The following is a 17,111-nucleotide window of genomic DNA, read 5'->3' on the forward strand; positions in this document are numbered from 1 at the left end:
ACCGTGACTGCACAAAATAGGAGGGGATGTGATTGTATGGAAACTGGGAGAGCAGAGAAGCCGGGTCCCAATTTTAATGGGCAAAAGTTTCACTTTGCTGTAAGTTTCCGTGGATCTTTCACTGTTACAAGACCATAAAAATAACAGATGAAAATCGACGAAACCAGGAAAAGGGAAAGTTTGTATTTGAAGTTTCAATCTCTAGGAGGAGACCAAAAATGCTTCATAAGCTTACAACCTGATCAACAATCAGAGTGATATCATCCGGCTTTCCACCTGCACAACAGAAAACTCAGGTCCGTCATGACATCGAAGATTGAGGTCCTTATCGTCATAGTATAAACCGAGATAGGTCGTGCCTGTAAGCTTCATTCCGAGAATCTTCTTCCATAAAGGAGGCTCGAAACCCTGAAAGGTGTTACGGAGGAAGGGAATTAATACGTAATTATGTTTTCGTTGAGAGAGAGTATTATGATTTCGAAGTTGGTTAAGTCGGATAGATTACCTTACCCTTGATCTAGCCTCCATGGAGTAGGGAGAATCAAAGTTTGAATCCAGTGAATGATTGTTTGCCCAATTAGCTAATGCCTTTGCTAGCATTAAGATCAGTTTCAGTTAGAAAGAACATAAATCTTACGCTAGCTGACCCTCTCACATTTGTTTGATTTCGGAAATACATACCGGCCTCAGCAACGTCTCTGTATCCGGCCACTATCGAAACTATTTCATGGTGCAAAACGTTGTCAAAAAATCCGTCGGAGCCCATGACTACGGTGTCTCCTTCCATCAGCTCAACATTGGAAACCTGCAAATGGAATGATTACTCCACAAGCATAAAGGTCGTACCCAGTGCACAAGGCTCCCGCTTTACGCAGGGTCTGGGAGAGGTGAATGTCGGCTAACCTTACCCCCATTTATGGAGAGGCTGCTCCCAAGTCTCGAACCCGAGACCTACCGCTCATGGGCGAAGGCACTTGCCATCGCACCAAGTGCGACCTCTGATTACTCCACAAGCATAATCACCAAAAATCATCATATCACAAAAAGGAATTAGATTTAGGGCAAATCCAAGACGTTTTGGAAATCTGTTTATTCGTTTGTTGTAGGTTCTATGCAACTATGAAGTAGTGATTGTTTTCATACCAGTACTCGAAATTCGTAGATCCGTTATGTTTCAATGTAGAGAGCAGCTAGAGGAGATATAAAACTCCCTAAGATATTTGTGTATGTGTGTGGAGTTGATTCGAAGTAGAACGCAGGACTAGAAATGTTTGACAGTAATCGTGTACTGTTAGTTCGGTGTAAATACCATCGCATCATGGTACGTTTGGCCAACGATCTCCGAATAAAGTTGGTATGGACAATCGAAATAGTGTTCTTGTGGAGATGTGGAAAAATTAATTTTACCTGCAATTCACATTTACATGTCATTTGAAGATAGAGCAATCGAGGGTTGATCAGAACTTGTGCACAAGAAAAACATCCGGTGTTACCTTCACGAATAACCCTTAATCCGCAATCCCCGACATTGGCAATTTTCAGAGTCCCATTCCTCTCCAGCACGGCAATCATTCTACTTAGATAAAGGAAAGCTAAAGTAAGAATCTCTTGAACAAATATGGCAAACTACAGCGAAGATTTCTTGATCGAAATGATGAACTGACACCGTAGCAGAACCTATCGAGGAAGTATAAGCATGTGCCTTTCGTATCAGAATATGAGGATTGTTGTTCACCTGCTATATGGACGTGCATTGGGTTTCTTAGCAAACACGAAATTTGCACAAGCTCGAAAATCTACTTAAAAATAGTGAAAGTGGTACTTGGTTTTGTGAGAAACTACCTCCTCATCTCCCACAAAATTTGAGGCATTGGCCATCAATTCTTTGGGGAACGAAGAAGGATCCACATCCTGTTCAGCACAACTGCCAAGCCAAAAAATGAGAAGATCAGAACTTCCAAAATCAACAGTTGAATTATGTGTCCACTCCTTGGAGTTTCTTAAACCAAATTTCCCTGGATTTCTTGTTCTTTTTTGAATCGTAAAACGTAATAGGGTAGATAAGCAAGCCAACATAAGTTCCATACCCAGAAACACCATCAGCAATAGCAAGAACTCCTCCATTGTAGCTGCTCACAAAGAAAACATCTTCCCCACCTTTTTCAACACACAAAAAAATATATAAAGTATCAAGTATAGTATACACTGAATTAGATAATTCAAAGTAGAAAATGGATTAGACGTGAAGGATCTTATCCCTCTTAGTCCCCTCCCCACAAATGGTAGAATTGTAAGGTGTAAGATCCTTCAATTAAAATCCCTGAAACCTCTTCAATTAAAATCCAAGTGGAAAAGTACCTACCTTTTTCTAGGGATAATACATGTGTCTATCTTTAAGTTGCACGTCATTGTTAACTGTTGTAATTAATGTATTGTTTATCGTATAAATATTAGTTACTTTCAAAATTATTAATTTATTTCATACATATACATGATTCAATGATACTAATCTGATTCTTTTCTCTTTTTTTTTTCCTGCAAATATAATGTTACAATGATGCCTGTTGTGATGTTTGAACAGTGAAATATACGTCATAAAAAAATAAAAAATACAAAATAAAAACTGTTGTCATAGACTGACAAAAGTATTTTGTAAAATGATAAATACACTTTTTTTAGCTTCTCACACAACCCTATTTAATTTTGGCCGCCGTTTTTATTTGATTTATTCAATCCCATAAGAAAAGACAAAGAGGAGTATGTATTAGGCTAAAAGGAGTGTGTGAACATCACTCGAAAGCAATTTATTGTATTTACCTCTCAAGTGACATCAAAGCACCAGTGGTCTAGTGGTAGAATAGTACCCTGCCACGGTACAGACCCGGGTTCGATTCCCGGCTGGTGCATACCTTTTTTCTTTTTTTTTTGTTTCTTTATATAAATCGCTTCCAGTTCACATTTTCCGGTCCGTTTCCCCCAAAACGCTCTCACTCTTCTCATATTTTTGGTTCTCTCCGCCACCGAAACGACGACGATGAACGCCACAGCTCCGCCTGATGTCATCCAAGGTTTCGTATTTCCCACAAATTTCTCTTCTTTTTCACTTAATTTTCCCTACTCGATTATTTACTATTATTATTGATATGTGCATTCTAATTTCAGTCACAGATTACCAGAACGGAAGCGATTCCGACACCAACATCGACGACGATGACGGCGATGCAGCCGCCGCCGAGTTCTACCAGCCAGTCTCCGCCGTCGACTCCGAAGACGACGAAGACCAGATCGGAAACGACGCCGTCCCGATCCACTCCCAGCTGCACTCCAACGGCGTCACCGTCAATCAGATCGACAGAGGAATCTCGTCTCTCCAGCTAAACGACGGCGTCGGGCGCAATGATCGCTTGAACAGCAGCAGCGATGACGAAGCGGAAGCAGAAGAAGTGGAGGAGGAGGTCGCTTCCGACTCGGAGATAATTAGGGCTTTCAGAGAAGACGAGAATCGCAGAAACGCGCCGCTTACGGCGGAGAACGCGACTAGGGTCAGGGAGGCCATGCGTGGAATTTCCTTCGCCGGAGCTCCTCCGCATTGGGCGGGTCTGATCCCCGAGAACAACTGGATGGACCGCCTTCGCGGGCTCGGGCAATCTTCGTCCCGGAGGTGAAAATGTTTAAATCTTTGTACCTCGTTTTCTCGGATTGGAGTGGATTGCAAATTTTCAAATTTGTTGGATTTGCGTGTAATCAGACTTATATGTAAAATGTAATTTCAATAATATTAGTTCTACTAATCCAATTCTTCCAGCTTATTATGCACTACTAATTTTGATTAGTTCTACAAAACTCTAAAACAGTAGTAAATTCCGGCAAAGTTTTGCCGTTGAAGCGGCTTCATCTGCCCCGTGCTCTCCATTTGCCGCCTACAGCCGCCAGGTGCCGCCATTAGCAAATGTATTGCATTGTAATCGGATACCGTTGGAGAAGAAGGTACATTATGGCCTTTCTCAAGCAGCAATGTTCTCAATGTCTGCACTTCTGTCCATTCTCTTCACAATGCCAGCTATAACCTGATACATGAGCCATACAACTTTAGAATCGAAGAAATTAAGCAACCTACGACGAAGATCAACTGAAGTTCTATTAGTGTTCTGTGTAGTGTTGTGTACCTTTCCGGGTCCCAATTCATAACTCTTCTTCAGCCCCTTGCCGAGGAGGGTCTTGACGGTTGTTTCCCATTGAACAGGATAAGTCACCTATGATTTTGAGTTTAGATCTTGATCAGTATCTTGGTTATGGGACGTGATAAGGAGGGGACTGTTCTAGCTAGCTTACCTGACGAGCCAATATCTTCTTAATTGTCTCGGGATCTGAATGTGGCTGTGCGTCAACGTTGGAGATAACTGGTATTCTTGGTGTCCTGATCTGTGTTTCTGCCAACTTAGCTTCCAATCTTGACACGGCTGGTTCCATAAAACTAGTGTGGAAAGCGCCAGCAACAGCTAGACGCACCTGAGCATAATGGAAAAGGGAAGAAGTGCGTTCGTCATCACTAGTTAATAGGAGAAGAATGAAATTACATCGAAGTAGGAAATGAAGAATGGTACCGTCATTCGGGCCTTGAATGACTTTGCCTTGGCCTCTACTGCTTCTATTCCCTTCACACCACCAGATACAGCATAATTTCCCTACCGCAACAAAATCATGCCACGGTCAAAAAATTTGTTAAAATCGACGAAGATGCAATCAACAAGTCAGGGTTACTAAGTTGAAGTCCTTACGGTGCATAGATAATTTGCAATCTGAACTTTGTTAGCTTCATCAACTTCTTCATTGGCCGCATCACACAACTGTTGGACCTTGTCTGAGTCCAACCCAATGACACTGACCATGGCACTTTTGGCAGCATCGGCAGCTGCCTGAAGTAAATTGTATAATAGGAAGCATGTTAGTGTAACAAATTATGAACCCATTCCCTCGAGGAACATGAATCGACACGCAACCAAAAATTTACCTGCATGGCTTCTCCCCTCAGTTTGACCAACTTGAGCCCATCCTCAAAGCTTACATATTGAATCAAGTCAACAAAAAAAATTAGTACAAGAAGGCGGCCAAGTACTACGACTACATTAACATTACTCTTCTTTCCTAAACCTAGTACTAGGTGAACAACGAAAGCAATGCTTCCTCTCCCTCATATTATAAACATGGAAAGGCGGGATAACAGTTGAATTCATGTGTAAACTCTTTCATGCTCCCGCCATAACAGAAATGAGATCAACAAGTTTAACAGATTTATTCGTTCGGTATGCATCCGTGATGTTGCTCAGTTCGACGACTCACCTGAATGACTCGGCAAATGCTAGAGCAGTATATTCTCCCAAACTTAGGCCACATGTGACATCAACTGAATCAATGATCAGCTGACCACCTTCACGTGCACGTAGTAACTCAACGGCAGCTAGACTTGTGACATAGATAGCTGGCTGCAAAGTAGTGGATACTTATCAACGACAATCACAAAAAAAAACCTCATCCTCGAACATTTGACATAGAAGAACATAAATGTTGCATCCCGACCCCCAAGATCATTGACTATAGTTTATAACGTGCACATTCAATACATATATAGAGTAAAACAATCTTGTTTCTGTAGAACTAAACTACCTAACAAGTAACTCATCACATACCTGGCTTATAACGGTTGAATCTAATTTCTCTTTTGGTCCATTGATACAAACATCCAAAAGATCAAACCTGCACACAGCATAGACGTTAAATCACTCAAGAAAACCACTTTTCGTTCACTGAAAGAAAATAAGTATATTTTCAGAGCAAAAACTAAAATAAAAAGAACTGTATTTGAAGTTACCCTAAAATATCGTTCGCTTTCTTGTATAACTCTGCAGCAGCAGGAACACTTTGAGCTTCCTTTCCCATTCCAACTGCTTGTGCACCCTGAGTTGCAAAAACAGTACAACATTAACAGAATGAAGCTCAACCTAGAATTCGAAATCTCTATCTTTAGCACCATAACATGATGAAATTCCAAACAAACTAACACATAGGGCTCGTTTGTGAGTGTTTCTGTAGGAAGTAATTCTACTCATAAGCTCTTTTGTAAGAAGAGCTTTTATTAAAAGCATGTTAAATAATTTATCAAAAATCCAATTGCTTACTAAAAGTACTTTAATGGGCCATAAGCACGTTTGACTTCTTCTACAAAACGGAGTTCAAAGCGCTTTTGGTTGTTTAGAAGAAGCAAAATTGAAGTATTCAATTATAACCCAAATTACAGTTTTTCCCAAATTAAAAACCAGCATTCTAATTTTAAATTCTATTCCTACATGAGAATGACTAAGTTTCTTGGTGAATTCAGAAGTCACTATCTTTAGCACCATAACATGATGAAACTCCAAACAAACAAACACGCATAGTCTGTCCGGGTAGGAATTATTTCTACTCAAAAGCGCTTCTGCAATAAGCACTTGTAGCAGAAGCATATCAATGTATATAATAAAACTCCAAGTACTCCTTGTAAAAGCCCTGCACTAAAAAGTACTTTTATGATCCATAACCACTTTTGAGCTTCTGAGTTGTTAAAACTATTCAATTAGTTACCCTAATTACAAACATTTCATATAAACTAGCATGCAAATTTTGGATTCAATTACTAAATTAGACTGAAATTTGAGCAGTAAAGTAACGACATTGTTCACGTTAAAGAAATCAGATGGCAGCGGAGAAACAAACTCACTTGGCCAGGGAAGAGGAAAGCAGAGGAGGGCTTATAATCGGCGAACAAGGCGTCGCTTTGCAGAGTCTGCGATCCGACGGAGGCGGCCATGGAAACTCTAGATTGTCCGAAGTTTCGGACTCCGAGCTGGGCTCCGGCGCCAATCCGGATCCCCGAGAAGGATGAGGAATTGAGAGAAATGGAGGACGGGAGGGCTATGGAGGCGGCCATGGTGGCAAGTGAGGTGCGAAGGATAAGAGGGTGGTGGAGGTTAAGCCTGAGGGAGGTGTGCATATAAGGAGGGGTAGGCGGATTGAGTGATATAGTGCGCAGAGGGTGTTGAGGTTAGCGGAGTTTACAAAGGTGGACGTTGGAGGTGGCCATCAAAATCAAGAAATACCGTCCAACTGCTTTTTAGTTTTTGTGTCTTGGTTTGGTCATCAGAAATTACTGTAAATTTCATCTTTCATTATTAATTAATTAATTAATTATAAAATTCGAAAAAAAAATCTGACATAAGTTTAGCCGAGTTGAATAGAGCATTGGGATCATTCTTATGCACTCAATTTCGAAACCATTTTTTTTGGGTCAAAAAAAGGTCGAATCCTCCCTAAAATCGAGCTATTAGAATATTTATGATGTTCAAACAAATAACAATAGTGAGATGATTTAATGAGCTATCATAGTGTTGAAAAATATCCATGTCAACAATATTGAGATGGATTTTCAAGAGAATGCAGGGCTTTTTTTTGTTTAATTCATACTCTTTTAGATGACTGCTCACGTATCGTTAGAATTAGACTAGTTGGTCTTTAGTGTTTCTTTTCTCTTTTTCTTCCATGTTGCTAAAAAAAATTTCAATTTAAACACCAACCCAATGATTAACATTTGCAATTACAATTCCCAACTCTTGTAAAGTAAGAAAAGTTTAATTTTACATAATCTTCAAAAAAATCTTAAAGTAATGAAACTGAATGGGTAGTAAAGCCAAATCAACTTGATTAAAGTAAGAATTCAAGACTCTTGTGGGAATATATATAAATATATGATACAATGGCATCTTTTCTCTCTATTTTTCTGCTATTTTGGTTGACAACGGGGCAAGCTCGAAAGAAAAAGAAAAATTACATAAAAATATCACGAGATCATGAGACCTCAGCTATATCTGCAACTAGCAATTGATGATAAAGAAGAGAAGCTTGCTTAAAAAAACTGAGCCCAAATTGCATGACAAACCCAAATGAGTCAAATTAGCAGCAACAAAATTCTTTTCACGGTAAATATGACGAATTTGAGCAAAAAATGGTAAATATTCTTCTCCTACTTCTGCTCTTAATATGGTAAAAAAAAAGGCGTTACTCCTTTACCGACGTTGAAGTTACTCTTGTTTCTGTACAAACAATTTGAGTCATGGAAAACAACTTGTTTGCTCGTCTCTATATATAATCAGACAACCATTAATTCACTGGATGGATCCTTCTTGCTTCTTATAACTCTTGCTTTGTTGTCTTTTATCTCTAGAACCTGTAAAACATAGTTAAAATACAGATTTAAAGAATTTAATCCCCGTTAAGCATTCAAGAAACTAGCATCTGACAGTAATGCACGGAAGCAGCTGAACTTAAGTTTACCTCGGGTCTTGAATTAAGAACTCCGCTGGACATCCCAACATCAATCCGCCATATGCTACAATCGTACTCACTGCAAAGAAGTCCATAACTCAAGAACTGTATCTACAAAAGTACTTTCATTTGGAGCACAAGAACCAAATTGCACAGAAGAACGATTGGTGTCATACCAGTTTGCTCCCGTAGGTTGAGGAGTATGCCCCCACAACCATTCCCTTGGCGCCAACTGCTTGTAGCGTCTGTTGAAGAATGTAATTGATCTGAAAGATGATTTAAACAAGTCAGTATAAGACAACATTCAGGAGGACAAGAACTCAATCTTGAACCCCAATCTCGTTAGAAGAAGAGGGACCGACTTATATGATAGTGAAACAACCAAGGATTTCCAAGATATTGTCCAATGCAGTCAATGAAATCTGCTGGCGGTTCTTTTTAATTCTAATCGAGTTATTTTACCCTGAGTATTGAAACAACTGAATATGAAAAGAGAACCAAAACATTGTCACTGACATGCCTGGTTAATTAATCTGATAGTCATCTAAATCTGATGTATCTCTCGAGTACAAGCGGTTCCAAACTACACCGTCATATCCCTTGGTGGCGATGAAAGGGAAGTGTGGGTTGTCATGTTGTGCTAGGATAGCACCAAACCTTCTGGAACCAACTCTTTATAACCCACAGGAAATATATCAAATAAAATGCAAGAACAAAATATTAAAGACACCAAGATTTTAACGAGGTTCCTCAACAGTCAGTGTAACTGGAGTACGTCCTCGGAGCAGTAGGAGCTCACCCAATAATCCACTATCAACCAAATGGGAGTTTACAAAGTGTTGGCAATCTCACAACCCAAATAACCCAATACACCCAATAGCTCTCACACACCAAAGAAACAAATAGAGAAAGAAATATAATGAATAATTTCTTCTCTATACATATAGCTCAAGGCTATTACTACAACAATTACTTTGGTTGATGATTACTAATCAAATGAAGCAGCAGCTTCTTCTTCTGTTTGGACTCACTGCAACTCTCCCTTGCTCTCTACAAAAAGAGCTCTTGGTTCTCCCTTGTTTTTCAACAAACCGAAATGAGCTCTCTCTATTTTTCTGTTTGCTTCAAAGGCAACTTGTACCCATATTGAACCAACACCCACGGGTGTTGAAGAGAACAAAAAACCTTTTCCCTATTTTCCTCCCCAAAACAAGGAAAGGTGTTGTCCACCTTCTTTCTTTATAATTTTTTTATAGCCAAAAGTTGTTTGGATTTTTGTGTAGCCGAAAGCATTTGCAAGTTGGCCACTATCCAACAATCTCCACCTTGGCCAAATTCCGAAAAACGCCATGACAAGCCAACCAACACAATTGATACACAACATCACTCCTAAACACTAGCAAGAGAACAACTCATGCCGAGCCAATTGCTCCAAAACTCCTACTGCTCAACGCCTTCTTTATATAGGCATAATGTGAGCCAAGTTCAAACAGTGAACAAACTTGGCTACACCAACAACCTTAGTCAACATATCAGCGGGGTTGTCTTTAGTTGGAATCTTCTGGAGAATGATTTCCCCTTCACCAACAATTTCACGAACAAAGTGATGACGCACATCTATGTGCTTGGTCCTCGCATGATGAACCTGATACTTAGCCAAATAAATGGCACTCTGACTATCACAATGTACCTCCACCTGCTTCTGATCAACCCCCAAATCTCTAATCAGCCCATGTATCCAAATGGCCTCCTTTATAGCTTCAGCAACTGCCATATATTCAGCCTCTGTAGTAGACAAGGCAACAGACGACTGCAAAATGGACCTCCAACAAACTGGTCCTTTAGCCATAGTAAACACATAGCCTGTAGTAGACTTCCTTCCATCCAGATCACCTGCATAATCTGAATCAACATAACCAACTGCAAAATGACCAATACCAGAGTCATCTCTCTCAAAGCATAAACCAACATCTCGAGTACCATGGAGATATCTCAATATCCACTTAGCTGCTTGCCAATGCTCTTTACCTGGATTATGCATATATCGACTCACCATGCCAACTGCATGAGCAATATCCGGTCTAGAGCATACCATTGCATACATCAAACTACCAACCAAATTTGCATATGGTATATTTTTCATTTGCAGCTTCTCTTTATCATTTTTAGGACACTGTAGAGAACTCAATTTAAAATGAGGAGCCAAAGGAGTACTAACCGGTTTGGTTGAATCATGAACTCCAAACTTCCGAATCAACTTCTCAAGGTATTGTCTTTGATTCAAACTGACCAAACCCTTCTCTCTATCTCTAGTGATCTCCATGCCAAGGATCTTCTTCGCTTCACCAAGATCCTTCATCTCAAACTCATTCTTCATTTGCTTCTTCAATTTTTCAATCTCTTCAACATTTTTTGAGGCAATCAACATATCATCAACATATATCAACAAATAAATGAAAGACCCATCTTGCAACTTCTTGAAGTACACACAATGATCATATTGACTTCTAGAATAATTTTGGCCTCTCATAAATTTATCAAACCTCAAATACCATTGCCTTGGAGATTGCTTCAAGCCATAAAGCGATTTCTTCAATTTGCAAAACAAATTTTCCTTCCCTTTCACTATATACCCATCCGGTTGACACATATAGATCTCTTCATTCAAATCACCATGTAGGAAAGCCGTCTTCACATCGAGTTGCACAAGCTCAAGATCATATTGTGCAACAAGAGCTAACATAATACGAATTGAGGAGTGTTTCACAACTGGAGAAAATATTTCATTGTAGTCAATGCCCTCCTTTTGTGCATACCCTTTAGCAACTAATCTTGCTTTAAATCTCACATTGCTTTTCTCATCAGCATCTTCCTTCTTGGCATACACCCATTTGCAACCAATAGCTTTCTTGCCCTTAGGCAATTTAGCTAACTCCCAAGTCTTGTTCTTCAAGAGAGAATTCATCTCATCACCCATGGCATTGCACCACCTATTCTTCTCCTCACTCTCAATAGCTTCCTCAAAATTGGATGGAATCTCTTCAGTGATAATAGGAAGAGCAAAAGCAACATAATCACTATAACGAGCTGGCTTAGTAATTTGTCTCTTTCCTCTGTTCTTGGCAATAGACTCTTGAGGTGAAACTTGCTCTTCAACTTGAATAGAATCTTCAAGTTCAACTTCTTCATCCTCATGGTCTCCCACTTCTTCACTTGTAGTGGCTTCGACATCAGCGGAAATAGGATTTGAAGTACCAGAGGTAACTTTCTCAAGCTCCACCTGTTGGACATCTTTCACATTCTTCTCAGAGACTTTGTACATACTTTCTTCGTCAAATGTCACATCTCTACTAATTACCAGTTTCTTCATCTCTGGACACCACAACCTGTAACCTTTGACACCACTACTAAAACCAAGAAAAATAGCCTTTTTGGCTCTAGGATCAAGTTTATTTTCAGTCACATGAAAATAAGCAGGTGAACCAAAAATACGGATATAGTCATAATCAGAAGAAGGTTTTCCAATCCATACCTCCATTGGTGTCTTACCCTGAACAGCAGCTGAGGGTAACCGATTGATGATGTGACATGCATAATTAACTGCTTCTGCCCAAAATGACTTGCTTAAACCCGACTGAGACAACATACATCTAACCTTCTCAAGCAAGGTTCGATTCAATCTTTCTGCAACTCCATTTTGTTGTGGAGTTCCCCGAACACTGAAATGTCTCACAATTCCTTCCTCTTTGCAAACTTTAAAGAAAGGATCGGATGTGTATTCACCACCATTATCCGATCTCAAAATCTTAATCTTTCTCCCAGTCTGGTTCTCAACCATTTTCTTCCAACTCAAGAAAATGCTCAATACCTCACTCTTGTGCTTCATAGTGTAAACCCAAGACCTTCTTGAATAATCATCAACAAAGGTCACGAACCAATGTCTACCACTCAAAGAGGGAGTCTTTGTAGGACCCCAAACATCCGAATGCACATAATCAAGAATGCCCTTTGTCTGATGTACAGCAGTACCAAACTTCACTTTAGTTTGCTTCCCCAAGACACAATGCTCGCAGAAATCAAGCTTACAAGTCGTGGCACCTTTTAGAAGACCTTGTTTCACAAGCCCTTGTAGAGCTTTCTCACCGGCATGGCCTAATCTCATATGCCACAATTTAGTAGTATCTGAATCAGATGTGCCCATATTTTCAGATACTACAGATGCTTCACCTGTCACAGTGCTTCCCTGCAATAAATACAAATGGCCACATCTAGGAGCTTTCATCACAACAAGTGCACCATAAGTAACTTTCAATGTCTGTCCATCTGAATGAAACCTGAAACCCTTGGATTCCAAAGTACCTAAAGAAATAAGATTTTTCTTCAAATTCGGTACATACCGAACACCTGTCAACTCTTTAACCATGCCATCATGCAACTTCAAACGAACTGTACCAATCCCTTTTGTTGTGCAAGGATTGTCATCTCCCATGAACACAACGCCACCATCAAACTCTTTCAAGCTTGAAAACCAATCCTTGTGAGGAGTCATATGATGAGTACAACCCGTATCCAACACCCACTTAGTAGCACAATCAAATGATGAGGAAGTGGTTAAAGCAAAATCAGAAAAATCTGTTTCAACCTCAGCAACATTAGCTTCAGAACTTTCTTTGCCTTTGGTCTTCAATTTTGGACAATCTTTCTTCCAATGGCCCTTATTATGACAAAAGGCACATTCATCCCTTTCCAAAGGTTTTCTACCTTTAGAGTTTCCCCTAGGTCGAGACTGTGATTTTTTCCTACTAGAAGATGACCTCCTCTCCGATGATCTACCTCTAACAAATAAAGCTTCAGAGGTACTATCATGATTTTTATCTCTATGCCTCATTTCATAATTCATCAAGGCATTTGACACATCTTCAAATTTCACAGTTTCTTTACCATGCATAATAGTTGTAACAAAATGCTCATAAGAGTCCGGCAAGGAATTCAACAATATTAAGGCCTTATCTTCATCCTTAATATCCTCGTCTAAATTTAACAAGTCGGCAATCAACTTATTAAAAGCATCAAGGTGTCTAATCATTTTTGTACCTTCTTTGTATTGGAAGCGGTAGAGCTTTTTCTTCAAGTGTAGCCGGTTCTCTGCACTCTTCGTCATATACTTGTCTTCCAATTTTTGCCACAATACACTTGCTACCGTCTCCCGCATCACAAAATACTTCTGAGTTTTTGCAAGACACAACCGAATTGAAGAGCAAGCCAACAAATTTAATTTTTCCCATTCCGGCTTCGACATAGCTTCCGGCTTCTCTCCTAAAGCGGCAAGTAGATCTTGTTGAGCCAACACATCTTTGACCTCACATTGCCACATCCCGAAGTTGTTTGTGCCATCAAACTTTTCAACTTCAAACTTTGCATTTTGCACCGTAGTTCTTGCAAACCCGGAGCTGCTTCCAAAAGGATTTTCATCTTGCCCGTCTGACATCTTTGGCAACTAAACAGTACCCAAGAGCAACTAGTGCTCTGATACCAATTGTTGTGCTAGGATAGCACCAAACCTTCTGGAACCAACTCTTTATAACCCACAGGAAATATATCAAATAAAATGCAAGAACAAAATATTAAAGACACCAAGATTTTAACGAGGTTCCTCAACAGTCAGTGTAACTGGAGTACGTCCTCGGAGCAGTAGGAGCTCACCCAATAATCCACTATCAACCAAATGGGAGTTTACAAAGTGTTGGCAATCTCACAACCCAAATAACCCAATACACCCAATAGCTCTCACACACCAAAGAAACAAATAGAGAAAGAAATATAATGAATAATTTCTTCTCTATACATATAGCTCAAGGCTATTACTACAACAATTACTTTGGTTGATGATTACTAATCAAATGAAGCAGCAGCTTCTTCTTCTGTTTGGACTCACTGCAACTCTCCCTTGCTCTCTACAAAAAGAGCTCTTGGTTCTCCCTTGTTTTTCAACAAACCGAAATGAGCTCTCTCTATTTTTCTGTTTGCTTCAAAGGCAACTTGTACCCATATTGAACCAACACCCACGGGTGTTGAAGAGAACAAAAAACCTTTTCCCTATTTTCCTCCCCAAAACAAGGAAAGGTGTTGTCCACCTTCTTTCTTTATAATTTTTTTATAGCCAAAAGTTGTTTGGATTTTTGTGTAGCCGAAAGCATTTGCAAGTTGGCCACTATCCAACATGTCATCACTCTCAACAAGGCCTCTCATCCACTCAGATACTTCCCTGTTCATCCTCTCTACTCCGTATGCAACTGCAGAAGGATCAATACTCCTATCAGGCAATGCAAACAAGAAATATATAAGCTTCTTCTTTAAAAGTTTGAACAGCCATTGACACCAGAAAACCGCTTTGTTCAGATTGTAGTACTATTTTACGATGTTGAGGAACAAGACCACCGTGACAGAAGACCCAGTCATTAACCTTAAGAACAACAGCATGATGTGCTAACTCGCATGCCAGTGGACCTCCTGGCCTTAGAAGGATTGATCTGGCAATCACACCTTTTTGCTTCTGTCCTAATATTCGGAAAAATTTATCAGAAGAAACATTACGAAATAGTGACGGGAAAAGAATAATAAGTGAAACAGTGGATTTCAGTACCCTCACTAGATTCCATGGATCCCAATAATTTTGGGGCGTTTTCCTCTCTTCCTTCATCCTTTTAGAGACACCAACCCAGGCAACAAAGGCTTCTTCCCAGTCATCTCGGTTGTCATCCAAGTATTCCAGGAAATCAAGACACTCATCAAATCCTCCAGCATCCACGAATCGGAAATCCCCTTCCACATTGATAGTCTCGTGATTTCCATTGACCTACAACATTACAGAGAACACCGTTGAGATTACTAACTAGGAAACAATCTACATACACAATTCTCAAAATTACATCAAGATCCCCAACTGTATATACACAAGCCCATAAACGCACAAATATTTGTGAATAATGCTACAATGGTAAGCCTACGAGCTGAACCTGATATCGAAAACGCTAAAGATAGTGCTGATCACACCAAGCATGTTAGCAAGAACCTGTTCATAATATCAGATTTCCAATTCCAACATTGGCATGTCTTCAGGCCAATACATACCAAATTACAATGGACAGTCAAAGACTTAATATGTTCTAAATTGCAGCCATTACGAAGAGTTTCGACATGGGTTAACGGATACACAAGCATCAAATCGTCAAGTTTCAGCAGAAAAAAAAAAAAAAAAAAAAAAACTGGTACATTGACTAGCTAGAATTGAATTTGATCATACAAATTCTAATGCATTCTATATTTTGAATTTGCAAATTCAACCACAAAACTAACAGAAATTCAAACTTAATCCAACAACCTAGAAAATATACTGACAAACCCAACTGCTAAAATCTAAGATGTAAATTCAACAGTTAAATACAAAACAAAGAAGAGAAAACAAAACCACATAAATGTTTAGTTTTTCTTCCATCAACTAATAAATTAATATTCGTACAAAGATAAACATAAAATGAAATGCAAATGAAACGAAACAGCGACAATTTGGCGGCCGGGGGCGGAAACAAGGGTGGGTGGGCTGCCACTGATGACAATGGGCTTTGAAGGTTCTCCTCTGCTGCCATAATTATTAACATTCAGAGAATTGGAAGGAGGAGGAGGAGGAGACTCTGAGAGTTTGCGGGGTTGGGAAGGCGGAGGCAGAGCAGCGAGTTGAGACAGAACGAAGCCATTGTTTATGGGAATATGTAGAAAAAGATATATGGGAAAAGTATTTTGTATTGATACGTGAAAAGAAATATATACAAGTACATTCCTTGCAGAGCAAGATATTATCCCTACAAATTAGGAATATAACTACAATTAGGATTACAATCAAATCCAGACTTCATCTAGGATTCTATTGTCTAACACTCCCCCTCAAGTTGGAGAGTGAATGTCAAGAACACCCAACTTGCTGTCAAAGTCGAAAACTTGTCCTTCCCAAGTGGTTTAGTGAACAAAACAGCCAACTAGTGTGCCGTACCAACATACCCAATTGCTATAGTTCCATCTGTAATCTTATCACATATAAAGTGACAATTCATCTCAATGCGACAAGTCCGTTCATGAAAAACAGGATTAGCGGCTATATGTAATGCTGCTTGATTATCACAAAATAAAGTGGAAGGGCCATCCTCTAAAGGAATGTTCAAATCTTTTAACAAGAACCGAAGCCAAACTAACTCACAACAAGCACTTGCCATAGCCCTATATTTTGCCTCAGCTGAAGAAAGTGACACAGTCTTCTGTCGCTTTGTGCGCTACAAAATCAACGAATTTCCCAAGAATACACAATACCCAGTAGTCGAACGGCGTGTGGTAGGACAACCTGCTCAGTCAAAGTCACAAAATGCAGCTAACTTGATCTGATTGTCAGAATGGAATAATAAGCCTTGACCTGGAGTGGATTTCAAATAACGAACAACACGAAGAGCAGCATACACGTGGCTCGTGCATAAACCGACTCAAGACATGCATAGAATATGTGATATCTGGCTGAGTTATGGTGAGATAAATCAACCGTCCTACTAAGCGCCGATACTTTTCAGGATCCTTGAGAAGTTCTCCTTGATCAGATAATTTAGTATCATCCCTAGGGAAAGCAATGGGCCGTGCTCCTAGAAAACCATAATCCTTGAGAATCTCTAATGCATACTTTCGCTGTGAAATATAAATCCCATGTTGAGATCGAG

At 39.6% G+C, this 17,111-nt stretch overlaps 3 protein-coding genes, 1 non-coding gene and 1 pseudogene across 4 annotated transcripts; 2 read left to right on the top strand and 3 right to left on the bottom strand.

Annotated features, from left to right (window-relative positions):
- Nucleotides 1–172: 172 nt before the first annotated feature.
- On the bottom strand, nt 173–2,186 carry LOC103418784 (probable protein phosphatase 2C 1). The gene is made up of 8 exons (XM_029100500.2): nt 2,088–2,186; nt 1,843–1,924; nt 1,665–1,735; nt 1,494–1,573; nt 1,310–1,407; nt 682–805; nt 511–593; nt 173–408 (listed from the first exon to the last, which is right to left on the bottom strand). Exons 2-8 carry the CDS (start codon nt 1,876–1,878, stop codon nt 250–252), a joined length of 651 nt encoding a protein of 216 aa, XP_028956333.2. The 5' UTR covers nt 1,879–1,924; nt 2,088–2,186; the 3' UTR covers nt 173–249.
- Nucleotides 2,187–2,835: 649 nt separating this feature from the next.
- TRNAG-GCC (transfer RNA glycine (anticodon GCC)) lies at nt 2,836–2,906 on the top strand. The gene has a single exon. It is a non-coding gene; the product is annotated as a tRNA-Gly (tRNA).
- A 3-nt stretch (nt 2,907–2,909) lies between these two features.
- Nucleotides 2,910–3,791, top strand: LOC103418785 (uncharacterized). The gene is made up of 2 exons (XM_029099590.2): nt 2,910–3,068; nt 3,163–3,791. The coding sequence occupies exons 1-2, from the start codon at nt 3,035–3,037 to the stop codon at nt 3,663–3,665; spliced, it is 537 nt and encodes a 178-aa protein (XP_028955423.1). The 5' UTR covers nt 2,910–3,034; the 3' UTR covers nt 3,666–3,791.
- Nucleotides 3,751–7,175, bottom strand: LOC103418786 (uncharacterized). The gene is made up of 10 exons (XM_029099589.2): nt 6,755–7,175; nt 5,870–5,955; nt 5,688–5,754; nt 5,341–5,483; nt 5,012–5,060; nt 4,779–4,916; nt 4,605–4,685; nt 4,333–4,509; nt 4,167–4,253; nt 3,751–4,067 (listed from the first exon to the last, which is right to left on the bottom strand). The coding sequence occupies exons 1-10, from the start codon at nt 7,025–7,027 to the stop codon at nt 4,005–4,007; spliced, it is 1,164 nt and encodes a 387-aa protein (XP_028955422.2). The 5' UTR covers nt 7,028–7,175; the 3' UTR covers nt 3,751–4,004.
- Nucleotides 7,176–8,063: 888 nt separating this feature from the next.
- LOC108171496 (shewanella-like protein phosphatase 1) lies at nt 8,064–16,109 on the bottom strand (annotated as a pseudogene).
- Nucleotides 16,110–17,111: the final 1,002 nt, after the last annotated feature.

This window comes from Malus domestica, chromosome 03 (genome assembly GCF_042453785.1).
Source record: "Malus domestica chromosome 03, GDT2T_hap1".
Taxonomy (NCBI): domain Eukaryota; kingdom Viridiplantae; phylum Streptophyta; class Magnoliopsida; order Rosales; family Rosaceae; genus Malus; species Malus domestica.